Source organism: Python bivittatus, unplaced genomic scaffold (genome assembly GCF_059951505.1).
Source record: "Python bivittatus isolate LINGU-HERP-01145 unplaced genomic scaffold, Pbiv_v1 ctg000330_np1212, whole genome shotgun sequence".
Lineage (NCBI taxonomy): Eukaryota > Metazoa > Chordata > Lepidosauria > Squamata > Pythonidae > Python > Python bivittatus.
The window spans coordinates 29,858,495-29,875,507 of record NW_028277058.1 but is presented as its reverse complement, the minus strand read 5'-3'; the positions used below and the strand labels follow the sequence as shown (position 1 = coordinate 29,875,507).

Genomic DNA, 17,013 nt, shown 5'->3' with positions numbered 1-17,013 from the left:
TCCTTATTAAAAAAAAAGAACAGGAACTATGACTGCTTCAGTCACCTATCATCCTTGGCTACTACATGGATGTAGCCCTATATATTCTCATCTGGCAGCAGGTTCCATTATACACACAGGGATTTTTACAGATTGGTTCAGGATAGAGAAAAGAATGATACAAGGATGCAAATGCAAATTGTCTTTGCATCTATTTAACTTATTTTATAAGAATGGCACCACTGGAGTAAATAGCAGCTGGAGTCAAAATAGGTGGTCAAAACAGTATCTGTTTGAGAATTTTTTAGCTGAAAGAAAACTGAAAGTTAATCATGAAAGTAAAAAGTTTGCCATCCAGGTTAAAGTTAAATGTTAAGAAGTCAGTGGTAATATTTGCCTGCAATGCTTAAGTGACCTTAATGTAGATAGCAAAGAAGTAAAGGTGATTGTTTTGTTTGATTTCAAGAAGATAAGATTGTCACTGTGCTAGAGAAGAGTTTAATCTCAAGCAGAAAAGCAATGACACATTTAGACAAGATAATGAAGAATAGGGATATTCCTATAACAAAAAAGTCAGAATCCTAAAGGTGATTTGTGCAAGCTGAACAGTGAGAAAGACTGAAAGAAAAAAAAGACTCCTTCAAATACTTTAAGTTATATATTAAAAAACGCGGGATAAAAATCTAACAATAATACTAAATTACCATTTTCGAGGCAAATATTAAGAGTAACTCGGACTGCCAGAATTAGTCCTACAGCAAATAAAAGCTGGCAGCTTGAGGGGACGATCAGTAAGCAGTAAGCATCACATATTTAGGACATGTGGTGACAGGCCCGAAAAAAAAAGTGTATGCTTGCGAAATTGAAGAAAGAACGGGGAAGTCATGGACAGACTGATTGATGGGATTAAGCTATACACTATTCCGAGAGGCGGCTCGAGATAGCGAGCCTTCACCACGCAGTCACTAGGAGTTCTGCTCGGAAGCGCCCTGACCAAGGACGTTAACACCGGAAGGCAGAACTTTCTGTCCCCGGAAGATTCCAAATGCTGCTGCTTTACCACAGAAGCGACCTCGGCAACCATACTATTGGCTCAACACTAGAAGGGAAGGAACAAGCCCCGCCTCTTATCTTCGCGCGTCACCTCGCGCTTCGCTTCCCATTCCAACGCAGCGATCCTTTTTCCGCATTCCCGTGGTACTTAGCGACGAAGACCTAAACCGATGAGGGGTTCAGCCGGCAGTTTAGAAAATGGAAAGGTAAAAGTGTATACGGGTTCCGAGAGGACTCAAATAAAAGCAAAGGGGCGGGGCAATGGTCCTGAGGCGCCATTTTTAAACAGCCGAGGCACCTGGTGCCCGCTCTGAACTGGTAGGTAGGGGGAAGAGAGGGGAGAAGGGTTTGGTAGGGTTAGGGTATAGTACTTCTCGAGACATTTGGGGACCCACGGTTGTCTTCTTCAAACGTGGCTTTGCTGCAAAATTTCGTACTGTACAGGGTTCCTTTTAATGAATTCATACGCTTCCGCGTTAAGTCGCGGCAGCCTTTCCCGGCCTACTAGACATTATCGTTGGCTGGAAACTGTCGAAATTATAGTCTCGATGCATCAGAAGTGACGTTTGCTTTCCCATTCTTTTGCTGACTGATGAGGAAAAAAAATGCTATCCGGTTGGGAACCTTTACTTGACTGTTGGGAAACTGATAGTGTTATACAACGTAGGGAAATTGGTATGACATCGCTGTTTTCTTACCTTCTGTGCGAAATCTCCACGAGAAATCTCTAGTGATATCCTAAAACAGACTGCAGTCCTTTGCATGCTAACTGGGTGGTGATAAGAGTAACTAGAGATTACTAGGGTTTACATCTGAGCAGCTGTTTATGAGATTGTACTGAATCAGATTTAATGTGGCATGGTCTTTCATCACCTGAAGCTTACTTAGGGGAAAGAAAGGCATGAAAGTTTGTAATTATTGTAACAGTCCAAGGCAGCTTAGTTATTTTTGTAAGTAAAAGAAAAAAAATCCTCAAACATCTATTTCTATCTTTGGCAATAATAATAAGAAATACTACATAAGTAATATTTTTTATGATTATTGTACCCAAAATATGTTGTCTGAAGCGGCTCTCCTTATTAGTTAAACCACCTTGATGCTTGTTTTGATATTATTATTTTTTGACTCATGAAACATAATCAGTGGTTTTCATGCTTTCAATACCACTACCCCTTAAAATGCTCAGTTAATATGTTTTATTCACTCTTTTTTTTTTTTACTGTCATGAATAAAACAAATGATTTCATCAGAATTAGAACTGGACAAGTAATAAATATACCACCTTCTAAAATATCTGTAGCTTTCACCATAGCTTCTTGATCTAGGCTTGCTTTTATCACCACAGTAGGTTGGTCATCTCATCACTACAGCATCCAACAAAAACTTTGTGTTTTGAAAGGCTAGAAATGGAAAATAATGGATAAAAATACTGGACTTCACTAACAGATTAAGCCAATACTATTAGACACTGCAAGACACTAGTCCTGCTACTGTGATTGACAAATTGTTTTAACAGATCTATGGATTTTGTTGTTGTTCAGTCGTTAAGTCGTGTCTGACTCTTTGTTACCTCATGAACCATAGCCAGGCCTTCCTGTCTTTCACTGCCTCCCTGAGTTTGCTCAGTTTCATGTTCATTGCTTCACTATGGATTTAGCAACTGTCAAAATTCACTCTAGACTTGGCACAAGTTTAGGCAGAGTGGAAATGCTGTCAAAGCCCACCTTTCAGAAGCCAGCTGTAGGGTTGCCCAGGCAAAAGCAGGAATGCTGCTGCTTTGCCTGGACAAGCCTTATCTTTTCAAAAAGTATATCCTTTCCCCAAGTTACTTGCAACCAAACCCTGAGCGGGGTACAACCCACAATTTGAGACCTTTGTGCTAAACTATATTTAGTGCATTCTTGCAAAGGTAGTCATTGTTTTTGGTAATCCATAGTATATAGCTTAGAATTGTACACAAATCCATCCAGTTGTGGTTTATTAACATACCCCAGTGGGTATGTTTCAGTAGTTTGTATGAGAAGGAAGAGATATTAAAAAGTGAAAGAAGGGGATAGGTATCCTCATCTACTTTTAGTTCTGGCTATAAGATTGCTTAATTTCACGAAACCTCATTGTACAATCTGAGCTGTAATGGAATGTGTTGAAATGGAAGATAAATTGCCCATTTTTTACTCTAGAGAAATTACTTTTAGCATTTTAAGTATTTAGAAAACTTCCCACAAGATGTCAGTATAATCCCAATAGTTTTCTTATTGTATATTTATTTTTTTCTTACTATTTCATTGGTGTTAATAATTAATATACAGATTTAAGAGCAGTTTACAAAGAAGCAAAACTAAATATGAATAATATATGATAACTAAAATATTTAAATAGGGAACTCCCTACATATTGCTGTATAATTTTCTTATATTTTATATTTATTTTATTAGTTAGATTTGCATCCCACCTTTTTCCAGGAGCTCTAGTCAGCATGCGTAGCACTCCCTTCAATTTTTCTCACAATAGTCTTGAGAAGTAGGTTTGGCTAAGGAAGAGTGACCAACTTAAATTCATGCAGCAAGCTTCTCTACCTGAGTCTTATTCACCATGGTAGCTCTGTTTTTAATGTCCATAATATTCTTTTGAAACTCCACATTATTTCTAACAATTCATAGGCAGGACTGCTGCAAAGCCTAGGATAGAAGGATATTTTAAGGATAAAAATACATTTTACAACTTTTAAAAAACGCACAACAAAAAAAAAGTCCTATTCTTGAGGTTTGACTTTTTAAAATTATGTTTTCCTTTAGATATCTTTAAATGCTCAAAGGTTATAATATGGCCAATTGCAGCACTCTGCTACTTCTAGGTTTGTTTTAGTGCTCATAATGATGGGGTATGTTGACAAGAATAGAAGTAAAGCATTCAAATGTTATAATGGCTGTGTTTCTAGTTAAACCAGATGCATTCTCATCAAAGGATATGGACAACTTGATTGGCTTTCATGCAAAGCTTCAAAGTTCACAGTATCCCTCAGGAATGGCTCTTTTATACCCACAGGGATGTTCAACACTCTTGTAAAGAAAAAAAAAAGTTCAGATAATGGTGAATTATGTGTAGTGTTCACAAATTAGCATGTTTGGTTTACTGTGAATGAAACTGAATTGTAATTAATGAATATATATTCTTAGTGAATGTCTGTTTGGTGGAAAAATGAAGCTTTGCAACATGGACTCAAGGAAGATTTTTTTTTTTTATTATGGTGTACTGACTATTAATTGGGTGCTTTTTTGTTTGTACAGATAATTTGGCCTCTGGGGATGTCCTTTTGAGAGAAAGCAGTCTCTATGACGGTGGTAGTCTTACACTGACAGCATTTTTACCTGATTGTCATCTCATTAGTATTCAGTCAAAATGGATGCTTTGCCGAATATCCTTTCTCCAGTGGGTGGGAGTGGTGATCTTGTCAGCTCACAAGCAGAAGTACAAAAACTGTTAATTGATGAAAGGATGCGTTGTGAACATCATAAAACAAACTATCAAACTCTAAAAGCAGAACATACTAGGTATAACATTTTCTTTAATAAAAATGTGTTATTTGCAATATATTTCATGCATTAAAACAAGTAGTATTCCAGAACAGTATTATTTTGCGAACTTTTTTATAGTAGTGTGATTTAAAAAGTTGGATTTACATGATAAGCCTCAGCACCTGAACAGTTTGCCAACAGAGCAGATTCCAAATGGCTATAAGAAGCAGTTCTGTTGCTATTGCCTTGTGTAAAATAGGCCTTAGTTTCTTAAGCTTAGTATTGAGAAAAGCACTTTTACTATTTTAAGCTTTACTAACATGTTTTAGCAGGAAAAAAAATATTTTTAGTTGCCACATTTTAGTTAACTTAAGTATGTGTATCTGAAATCATTGGATATTCTGCCACAGTTTATTAATTTCTCTTCCTTTGTTATTTTTGCTGCAGTTTATGGATGATTAGCTTTTTGCATGCACAAAACATAAAACAGTTGCTTGAAAGTTTGGCATAAAACATAAAACAGCTGCCTTCATGGTCCCCCTAACATCTTCATGGCATATGCAGAGGACACTTCTGGGGTAGCTGATAAAGCAAAGTGAGTGCTGCTTAGCTTTGTCGGCTGTCCTTGAAAAAGTATCTTCTGTGCACACACAAACATGTACAGAAGTCCTTGAAAGGGCTAAAAAGTAGCAACACCATGCCTTCAAGTAGCTCCTTCACACCCGTATAGATTACCAAATGATTTAAAAATTGATATTTTTTCTGCAGGTTACTTGATGAATATACTAAATCACAAAGTGAGTTGAAGCAGCTGTTACATGAAAAGCAAACTGTCCATGATAAATTTCAGTTACTGCTTGCTGAACTTAGAGGGGAATTATTAGATAAAACTAGAGAAGTAGAAGAGTTAAAAATACAGGTAAGATGACATTTCTTTCATCTAAGTTTTGAAAATTGCAATACCATAACCTATAGGCCTGATAGTATATTTTCATCTATGCCTAATGTTTTAAAAAGTGGGCTGGTATCTCAAGAACTGCGGTGACTAATCCAGAGGAGAGTTACATTTTCCAATTAAATATAAGATTTTCATACTATATTACAAATTCTTTTTGGCCATTTCCAACCGTTTGCCAGAATTAAGAGGGACTACTGTTGCTATAGAATTTTTAAACTTTCTTTGGATTAATAGAAATTGTTTCATTTTTTAAAGAATAAACTTTTATTATTGGTATGTGTCATGCAGAAATATCATTAGTATTTTTCAGCCAATATGGGGAACAAACAAAAGTCCTGGAGTCCTACCTCTGGGAATTTTATGTTTGCAGATTTCCCTTTCTCTGCATAAATTAAAACAAATTGCCATTGCATATTCTTAAAAAGCAAGTATCATAGGCTGTCACAGTTCTCTGTGGTCTTATTATGCTTATTTAATTTGATTATTATCCACATTCAACTTTGTTGGGACATTGGAGGAATTGTGTAAAATTAGATTTCTTTTGTAAACTTTTTACTCATCTTAAAAAGCTGTTTTTGTTTTTAAACTACTTGGTGAATTTGATAGTAATAATTTAAGAGAACTAATTTTATGGCTTGTAGTTCTTTCTAAGAGGATTTGCCATTTGGGTGATATACAGTATAAATGGATGTTTTATACTATCAGTCTTCCAAAAGCTCATGGGAGCTATATTATTCATCTTGTCTTCATTTTATCCTCATTAAGCTAATTCAGGCTGAGAAATAGTTGTTGGACTCACACATCATGCAAAGTCACATTGTGGTTTTTTGGTGTTATATTTGACTTAATGTGTTGGGTGGGTCCAGCACTGCAGTTTGCAAGGCATGTCTTATGCTCTGTGTTTTGCAAGACCCATCTCTGGGGTCTCCTTACCCCACTGATGCCTGCCCACAGACCCCAATTCTGTTCCCAGGCCCTCTGCTGCTACTAGCCTTGACTTGGATCTGCAGGGCATCTGCCTCTTCCCATCCCTGCAACCTGTGAGTGGTCACTCCATTCACCTCACTGACTAATGACTAATGCCCTGTGACTCCCTTCAAGTTTGCTCGCAACCCCCAGATTATTTTTATCCTCACAAAATTTTGTGAGATAAAGTGAAGTAATCCAGCTGAAAGTCACCCAGTGAACTCTTCAGTGCAACTAGTAGTTTAGTTATTTACTTTATATCTATTTCTACTACCCTGTAGGTGATAACTCCCCAGAAGCTCGAACTGCTGAAAGCACAAATACAACATGATTTAGAAACACCTATGAGGGAACGCTTTCGCAAGCTGGATGAAGTAAGTAGAATGGAAAGGATTTTATTATAACAGCAATTTGTTAAACCTTTACTGAAAATATGAAAGCAAGATTATTAGGCAGGCTTGTTCCATTAGTGAGAAGTTTTTTTATGTATAATCCAGATTTGTCCTAATCAAATCCTGCCTGTTTTAAGTTTTATGGCTAATTTTAAAAATATGAGTTGTATACTTTTAAGGTTTTCTCATTATCAGTTGCTTTCCAGGTTTCCTAAATGCTTCATATTTTTCTTCAAAATCCCATCTAATATTTTGCATCCTCCATAAACTGAGGCCTCCTTGAACATTAAAAAATGTTATACTAATGCTATGTAATACAAAGACTATATTTTCATTTTTTGTTTAATCTGGTGACATCTGTATGAGTGCAATATCTATTACAGACTAGTAAGATATTGGAAGTAGGTTGAAATCTACAATGGGCCAAACCTGCTGTGAGAGAAGGGCTAGAACTTCTCACAATGCTTATCCAGCTTGGCTCTACTTTGTGGCGTTATAACTTAGCAATGACTACAAAGCACAAATCAAAACATATTTTATTTATATCTCAGACCAAAACAAATTATACAGGAGTAAAATTTAATTAATTGTTCACAGGTTTTACATGCTAATGATGCAAATTTATCTGCAATATATGTTATTGTAGGGTCTTTATCTAGTAAGAGATAGTGAACAGAAAGTTCCTCAGGTTGCCTGAGGAATGTGTCAAATTCTATTTCCACTAAAGAGTTTCTAAGACTTCTATAAAAGTTGCAGTAGGGTAGGACATGAGTGCCTCCTGAATCACATGGACAAACCCTTTCTACATAGAGGATCTTCCTAAATTTGCCTTCAAAGATTGCAAGTGTTAGAATAGTAAATCATAGCAATGAAAAGGCTATTTGATATTTACAGATAATTAATTGATCATTATCAATTAATGAACTTTCTGGTTTGAAGAAGTATGTATAATTTTCTAATACTGTCTTCAGAGGTAATTTACTATGCTCCACTTATGCCTCTAAATCAAGGATCTTACTAATTAATAACATTGGTCTTGTCCATGAGCCAGTAATCTGAAAGGTAGTTCTCTATCTCCAGTTGGAATGAAAATTTTCTTTCTTTCTTCCCATAACAATGGGAATAATTACAGACTAAATCTATAAAATTAACACCAAGCTATAACTTAAAACAAAATTGGTATAAAATGTTCTACAGATGGTATATAGTACAATTTCATCAGTGATATCTAATATAGATATCATCAATATCTAAAACATAGAATAATAACTGTTGGAAATGCCACAAAACAGAAAGAACATTTTTCCACCTGTAGTGGACGTGTAAAAAACCTCAAAAGTACCAAAAAGGAATACATAGCATAATGCAGAAAATTTTGGAATTTAAATTTGAAATGAAACCACAATTTTTCCTACTAGGTATAACTCCAGAAAAAATCAACAAGAAACATCATAATTTAATGAAATACATACAGCAGCAAGAATAAATTTTGCCCAATACTGGAAGAAAGAAACAATCCCAACAATATCTGATTGAGAACTTAAAACTTGGGGAATATGCAGCAATGTGAAATTAACAGTATATGTTCACAACAGAAGCTTAATCAAATTTAAGCAAGAATGTTCCCATACATACAGTACATCATGCAGCATGGCAAATAAAAGCATTTATATGTTTATAAAAACTAGCAGAATTAGCAGAAGCACAAAAAAGGGGAAAGTCAGAAATAGAATAGTCTTTTTCTGTTTTCCTTTTTCCCCCCTTTTCTTTTTTTAAATCTATTGGTATTTTAATTGTTGTTAAATTTGCTTTGTTTATCTTCTCTTTTCATTTTCAGTATGTACAAGTAACAGCTACCTCGTGGTACTTCAGTTTGAACACTGCAAAATAATATTAAAATCTCACAATTCTAATTCTGTTTATGCTAAGTATAATTTGCCTATTTGGGAGGCCAAGTTTTTGTATTTTTGTTTGTTTTGATTCAGTTCAATCACACATGCTGTTTTTAATTTAGGAAGTAGAAAAATATAGAACAGAATATAACAAACTTCGTTATGAACATACTTTCCTCAAATCAGAATTTGAACATCAGAGAGAAGAGCAGGCCCGTGTATTAGAAGAGAATAAAATAAGATATGAAGCTGAGGTAAGTCCTAATATAAAATTATATATGTAGAATTGTATTTTAGATTTTTTGTTTAAAGAAATTGATCATCATATCCAGCTTACGATATGATTCCATGCTTGTTGGTAACTTCATTTTTTTTAAAATTTCATCGAGCTTAATCCCAAATAAGTTTGCTTAGGACTTCAATTTTAAACTGTAGTCATGCTTTGGAGCTGTGTAAATGGATTATTTTGTTTTTCTTCTCTTCATTTGTGAAATGAAAGTAATACAGCTGTATAATGAACACAATTTTCAGTTCAGGGTCCATTTCAGAAAAACCTGTTTCTGCTCAGATTGCATAAGAGGCTGTCTGCTTCAGCTTGATCCGAGGCAAGATTTGTCCCATTGATTAGCATGCAAGGAACACAAATGACTCTTCTTTTCCCCTAATAGAATGTAATAACCTTTGAAGCTATATAAGGAAACTATGAGAAGTTGAAGACTGCCTAAGTGTCAGGCACTTAGGTTGAAAGAGTCTTGTGGTGAAGAGATCTTTGCAAATGTTTATTTAAAGTGTGTGTGGGAAAAGGTATTACAATACTCAATGGGCATTGGGCAGTGGTATTGCTGGCAATTATCAATGCTGCTTTGGTAGGAAGAGCTCTATAAATTATGGCACAGTGAATCATTCTCTGATTATAAGAGAGATAAGTAAGCTATTTGTCTCTATCATCTTCTTTTCTCTATCCTGGCGTTTGATTAAAAAATGGACACAAAGGAACTATTTTTGCAAATAGATGATTTTCAGATTGAGTGACTGCCCTTCTGTAGCATCACGATAAAGAACAGAATCATTCATAAGATGTTTCTAGTTTTAGTTGTTTTAAAGGGATCCTCTTAAAACATAAGCAGTCCCCTGCTGGATCAGACCCCTGGCCCATCTAGTCCAGCAGTCTGTTTTCATAGTGGCCAACCAACTGTACATGGAAGCCCACTAGTCTCCTAGCAGATGCTTTCAGAAGCAGTCATGATCCCCTTGACTTCCATTAATTGATCCAACTCTTTTTTGAAGCTACCCAAGCAGGTAGAGAGCCAGTTTGGAATAGTGGTTAAGACACCAGGCTAAAAACTGGGAGACTGTGAGTTTCTACTCCCACCTTAGACACAAAGCCAACTGCGTGACTTGGGCCAGTAACACTCTCTCAGCCCTAGGAAGGAGGCAATGGCAAACCACTTCTGAAATCTTGCCAAAGAAACTGCAGGGACATGTCCAGGCAGTTAACAGGTGTCAACACTGACTCGAAGCACACACACTCACACAAGCTGGTAGCTAGCACCACATCTTGTGGCAGCAAATTCCAAAGTTTAATTATGCCTTATGTAAAAAAAAAAAAATCCTTTTGTCTGTCCTGATTCTTCCAGGATTCAACTTCACTGGGTGGCCTCTGATTCTAGTATTTTGGGAAGGGGAAAATAGCTTCTCCTTGTCCTCTTTGCCATATCATGCAGAATTTTGTACTACTCAATCATATTTCCTATAATTTGCCTTCTAACTATACTGAAACCCCCAAATGTTGCAACCTTTCTTCATTAGGGAAGCTGCTTCAGCCCTTTGGTCATCTTAGTTGCTGTCCTCAATCTTCTCTAGTTCTGCTGTATCCTGTTTGAGGTGTGGCAATGAGAACTGTACACAGTTTTCCAGATGCAGTCACACCATTGATTAATATAAGGTCATTATGATATTGACATCTCTGTTTTCAGTACTGTTTCTTATTATCCTAACATGCTGTTTGTCTTTTTTTTATAGTAGATACACACTGTGCCAACACATTCAATGAACTCCAAGCTCTCTATCTTAATCAGTCACTGCTAGCTCTGATCCCATTAGTTATATGAGTAATTAGGATTTTTTGCACCAATGTGCATCACTTTACACTTGCTCACGCTGAATGACATCTGCCATATTGATATCCACTCCACTAATGTGCAGAGTTTCCTTTGGAGCTCTTTGCAGTCCCTTATTGTTTTTACCACTCAGAACAATTTAGTGTCATCAGCAAACTTGGCTATTTTACTTCTCATGCCTGATTCCAGATCATTTATAAATATGTTTAAAATGTTAGAAATAATTTAAAAAGCACTGGTCCTAGGACTCTTCTGCCTCTATGGATACAGATTAAGTCTAAATGTGCCTGCTTGAATTCCTTTTTCAGGTTTTGGCTGAATTTGATATATAGACCTGATTTAAAAGATGTACTCACACTTTAAAAGATGTACTTTTAAACATGACACAGAGAAATTTCTTGTCCTCCTGCTTTTGCCACTCCCTGTATATGCTTTTTGCTTTGAGCATCCCCTCCTTCCCATCATCCCCAGATACTGATTGCTTATCAACCATGTTTCGCTCTTTGATAGCTATTTTAATAAAGTATTATGAGGTCTGGTCAAGAAAGAAATTGCATGTGTGGTGGATTCTCATATTTTCATTTTCTCATATACTGTAAGCTTTGATTGCAGGAAAAAGAATCCATGTGTAGGGTTTACATTTCTGTCCAGTTCATCTTTGTGCATTATGCCATTTATTCATGTTTTGGAGGAAGAAATACATACGGTTAGATTGCAATGTTCTTGATGTATATACATCACACTTTCCTTGTAATGATCTCTTGTTTAGGATGGGGATGGAAGGAATAGACCTCCATTAAATTCTATGCCATTGCTCCATTAGTATTGGGTCATTAATGTTTTCTGTTCCAATATTAATAGATAACAAGGCTGGATAAAGATAAAGAAGAATTGCATAATCAGCTGCTTAGTATTGATCCTACAAGAGATAACAAGCGTGTTGAAGCACTATTAAGAGAAAAGGCCCAACTACTGCAGAAATTAAAGGGATTAGAAGCTGAAGTAGCAGAACTAAGAGCACAGAGAGAAAATTCTGGTGTGCAAGCAGAAAATGTGCAAAGAATACAGCTGCGACAGTTAGCTGAGATGCAAGCTACAATTAGAAGTTTGGAGGTAAAAAAACAAAACAAAATCTAATTGTTTCCCTATAGGTATAATAAAAATGCTTGCTGTATATATGAATGTGAAGAATTTGACTAATGGCCTAAGTGCACATCAGGCTATCAGTGAATCTTAATGATCAGACTTTTTAAAAAATTTAATAGGAAATAAAATTATACTGTAAAATGCATATATACTTCTTTTTACACTGATGAGATATTATATGACTAATTAATGATGTTTTTGGAAGTTTATTAACCCCACCTTAAACACTTTACACCTATATAGTGTGTGTGCATGTGTGCAGTGGAATTTTTTTTTCTCAAATTCTACACACCATAACCCTTAATCATCACCCTTTCATACTTAAAGTAAACTCTTAAGACTTCAGAAAGTCATTTCTTATAGACTGTTCTTTTTAAATGATGGGGACTATTTCAGCTGTGAAGTCTAATCATCTTTGGAGATTTAGGCATCACAGCCTTTTCCTTAAATCATAATAAACACTAAACATAGTTCTTAGCTACAATAAATTGCCATATTTCATTAAGAATGGAAGTCATTTGGAAGAGAGAAGTGATAGGATGGAGTCATGCATGACAATAAGACTTCGACACATTAGGCTAAACCATGATTTAGTGTTGCATGCTGGCTAGATTTTATTATATGGGATAAACTCACATAATCCAGATGATTTACTTTCCTTAGTCTTCCCCTCCACCCTTTCTTTTGTCTCACCTGCTGTCAGCAATCTATAAAATCACAGGTGCTTGTGAAACAGGTTTTGTGGCATTAAAAACATTATTTTTCATATACAGATGTATATACCTCAGCATTTTTGTAGTTTTCTCAGTGTGGAGTTGCCATTCCCTATTTTTTGATAGTTCTCTTTGGTTCCAAACTGATGGGTTCTCACTTAAGCTTGCTGTTTGTTTGCTTTTTAACAATTGTATAAGTATCTATTTTTTGCTTTGTAAAAGAGACATAACATGCAGCCTCACAAAGTTAAAATCTATTGTTATCCAAATTATCTTTCACCGTAATGTTAATATAAAATATTATGTTTTGATAATACTCAAGACCTCAACCTAATTAAAATTGTGATCCCAAGTGTGCTTAGCTAAAGATAATTCCATTTATATCAGTAGAAATGCTTCAGTGTAAACAAGCTTCAAACAATAATTCAAGAGTAATTTCTCCCAATTCAATTTATTGAATTCAATTTATTAATATAAAATTATCTTTTCTAATTTTAAGGCAGAAAAACAATCTGGTAAGTTGCAACTTGAACGTATTGAAAAAGAATTGCAGATGAGCAATGAGCAAAATACAAACTTAATAGGCAACCTTCATAAAGCTGAACGAGAGATTGATGCCTTGAGTACTAAAGTAAGTATTTTATGTAGTCTAGCGTGTATTTTCAGGTGTTTTGCAGGAGACATATCTAATTGGGTCTATTTCATTCATTTTCCCTTGCCTTTATAACTGTGTGTTTTAAAAAGTTATCCTACTGATCTTGTATTTTTCTCACAAGCCACATTTAATAGCTGTTATTATGAACTGAAGAAGCTGCCTTATGCCAAGTCAAAATGTTGGTTGATCTAGTACAGTGTTATTGCCTCCAAGATTTAATTTTCATTTGAGGTAGTTACACTGTTTCTGGCTGAGTCATTTCTGACAGCAAATCAAAACTCATATGATAAAATGTTCTTTCATTTGAAAACTTTCCATTCACCTGGGAAATTTAGATATCCTGGAGAAGAATTTGAGCTTAACTTTTACTTTGAAATACTTGTTTTCTATATGGAGGATATAGAGAACATATAATCACATTTAGTCACATGAATCCTGATTATCAATACATACAGTATTGGACCAAATTAGAGCTATTAGATTTTCATGTCTAAAAATCTGGAAGACCAACAGGTGGCTGCAAGGAAACATGTAACTCTTACAGCCCAGATCCAGTAGTTCTAGGTCAAAAGTAGTCCTAGACCTAATTTTTGAAAGCTTGAACCAAAAATACTGAGCCTGGTATCTGAACACCACAATTCAAACAAATACTAGTAATTTAGTCCAAAAATCTCTGGGATTATTTAAGGTTATTTCCAAAAAACCCTAAAAGTGTCAAGTAATACAGAGGTTTCAATTCACTCTCCATTTTGAAATTAAAATATTTCCTAAAATGTATCTGTCATGTTACAGAGCTTATGTTCACTTGCTACAAGTCTAAATATTCCTGGTTGGCCCAATAATATATAAATGCGTTATCTGTTGTGTAATTTTCCTAAAAGTTTACTTCTGAAGTTACATATTTTTAACTTTCCTTTATGACTTATATACAAGTAGTCCCCAGTTTAAGAACAAGTTCCATTCCCAAGGTCTGTCCTTAAGTTGAATTTGTATATAAGCTGGAACAGTATTATTGTATAATACTGTATAAGTAGTATTGTGTAATGAACTTGAATCATGGTGTGTTTAACTCATTGTGTATTTAACTCAAATTTTGCTACAGTAGGCTCCATTCTTAACTATGAGTCAGCCTTAAACTGGTGTTCTTAACCCAGGGCCTACCTGTACTACAGAGGCTTTAACTCAGTTAAAAAATACCTGTGGACATGGGTGGATCACTGAGTTTTGCTGATTTCCTTCCCTCAGTTTTTGCATTGTTTAAGAATGCTCTGTATCATTCTTTGGATCCAACCCTATGTATTTCCTAAAGGATAGTTGATACAGTTTCAAAATATAATGAAATGTATACATCATCTATAATATTCTTATACCATTTTAAAGCATTACTAGTTTAAGTATTACATGCTGGAATTATCAGATTCAACCCAAGAACAACAATGAGGCAATCCAGTCCAGTTCAGTTCCTTTATTAGCTTGCACCTAATAGACAGAATCTCGCCAGACTAAACCTATGCTAAAGCAACTAGTGGATATACCCTGTGAGACTCTAGGGAGGGGCTAGCCTCATCCTCTTTCTCTTCCCATGGTCTTGCTGCGGACTGAGAAGGCGCTTGCTCTGGAATGTTCCCCCTCCTTCCTGATAACCTTGATCCTCCATTCCAGTAACTTCCTCACTCAAGCCTTCCATTACAGGAATATACATTATTCTAGCATCAGAAATGGGCTCAAATGGAGTTTGAACCTTTGAAAATAGACTAAACATGCTGGTCAATCTAAATAAAATATTGATCAGGGTCTTAAAATATTATTTCTCTCTCCCCCTCCCCTTTTTGTTTGAGAGCTACTATTTACTTCCCTTCAGGTTTAGCATCAGTAGTTAGCCAAGGTAAAATCCCAGTTGCCATCTGCCAAAAAGATAGTTTTGAAATATTTATTAATCTGAACCCACATTGTTTTTTAAATAGTTCCTGGTGCTAGAATAGAAACATTCATTCATTTCTAATTTGCGTTACTACATTTTTTAGGAGAAGATATTAAAGCAAACTAGAAAGTAAGCATTGAGGTTGAGTAGAAAAGTCCAAATGCATGATTTTATGGAATGTGTATCCCACAAAATACACTGAGGGTTTAAGGCATACCACATATCCTTCTGTGATGAACTGCTTTGTAGCACAGATGCTGATATCAGGGTTTACTGCTTGATTGTTTGGTGTTAATCCCTGCTTATCTGGATGTTGATTGCTGGTGAGGAGGTGTTCTGGTCTAGCCAGTAGTCTTCTACCCAGTAGTCCAAGAAGAAAGAACAGGAGTCATCTACAACATACAGTGTAAGGACTGTAACAGCCACTATGTAGGATAGATGGGCAGAAGACTAGCAGAGCGCATCCATGAACATCAACTAGTAGTCAAGACATGATGAAAACTCCTTAATCTCACAACACATGGATAGCCTCAACCATAGTTTCAACTGGGAAATTGTCAGCGTCGTAGACCAAGCTAAATCCAAAAATGCGAGGGAATTCCTGGAAGCTTGGTATTCAGTCAAGTCAGCCATCAAATGGTACATGGAGATAGACAACATTTACACCCCATTCAAAAGCTCAGAGAACACCAAGGACTCCACAGTTCAACCCTGACCTACATATATTCTAAAGTTTTTTATACCTAATGTAGCTGCCATTTTTATGGAAAAAAGTGATAATTTAGTTAGTCACAATTAAAACATTCTTGATCTTTTTGAGCTTCCAAACGGTAGCAGGTTGTAGAATACATTTAACATTGCAGATGGGTTTCAAGAGCTTTCCTTTTGCTGCTAAATTGTTACCAACATGTAATTATTGTACAGAGAAGCTTAAACTATAGAATGTCTCACTTCAGGCTGTAATTGTCTTTTGGGTTTAGATTTTCTATTGAAAGCTAGTTTTGTGTTGTTTTTTAATGAGGCAGGAAGATAAATACATTTAGCTTTCAAACTCTGTTTGACTTGTAAGGCAGCATGTTGTAATTTCTTTTCTAAAGATAGCTATATGCAGTGCCTGCAGAGTGACATAAGGAAATGGGGGAGGGCAGCAATATTAGTGATGAACATCACTGGGCCTGATTTAACCATAGTTAACAGTGTAGTTAACTGACTAGCATTTTTCTAACATGAAGATATATGTCATTGAGTTGACAGATTGCATTTTTAAACATAAAGCAAAGAGCAAATTGGCCATGTCAGAGACCGCTTACTGGTGCTCACAGAATGCTGTAAAAGGTTTTGCTTTCTGAAATACTTTTCTTTTTATATTTTTATACAATATTACTTTTTTACATATAATGTCCAATTTAGTAGTGTTATATCTTGAACTGATATACAGTACGGGTAGTCTTCAGTTAACAACCAGTTCAGTGACTGTTTAAAGTTATGACAGTGCTGAATTAGTCGTGGTTACAACTGGTCCTTGAAGTTCCAGCCATCCCAGCAACCCCACGGTCACATGATCACCATCTGGGCACTTGGCAACCAGCTCACATTTACGATGGTTTCAGCCTCCTGTTTCATGTGACCGCAATTTGCAACCTTCCCTGCTGGCTTCCCACAAGCAAAGTCAATGGAGAAGCCAGCAGGGAAGGCTGCAAGTT

General features: G+C 35.7%; 1 protein-coding gene across 2 annotated transcripts in view; it reads left to right on the top strand.

Annotated features, from left to right (window-relative positions):
* The first annotated feature begins 998 nt into the window (after positions 1–998).
* The window catches only part of CEP83 (centrosomal protein 83), a 40,966-nt gene continuing 24,951 nt past the window's right edge, over positions 999–17,013 (top strand). The window contains exons 1-7 of one of the 2 annotated variants that reach the window (XM_088141891.1): positions 999–1,238; positions 4,320–4,583; positions 5,316–5,466; positions 6,753–6,845; positions 8,878–9,009; positions 11,737–11,988; positions 13,234–13,365. In XM_088141891.1, the coding sequence (XP_087998017.1) occupies positions 4,432–4,583; positions 5,316–5,466; positions 6,753–6,845; positions 8,878–9,009; positions 11,737–11,988; positions 13,234–13,365 (912 nt within the window). In that variant the 5' untranslated portion in view covers positions 999–1,238; positions 4,320–4,431. The other variant, XM_088141892.1, reaches the window with a different exon arrangement.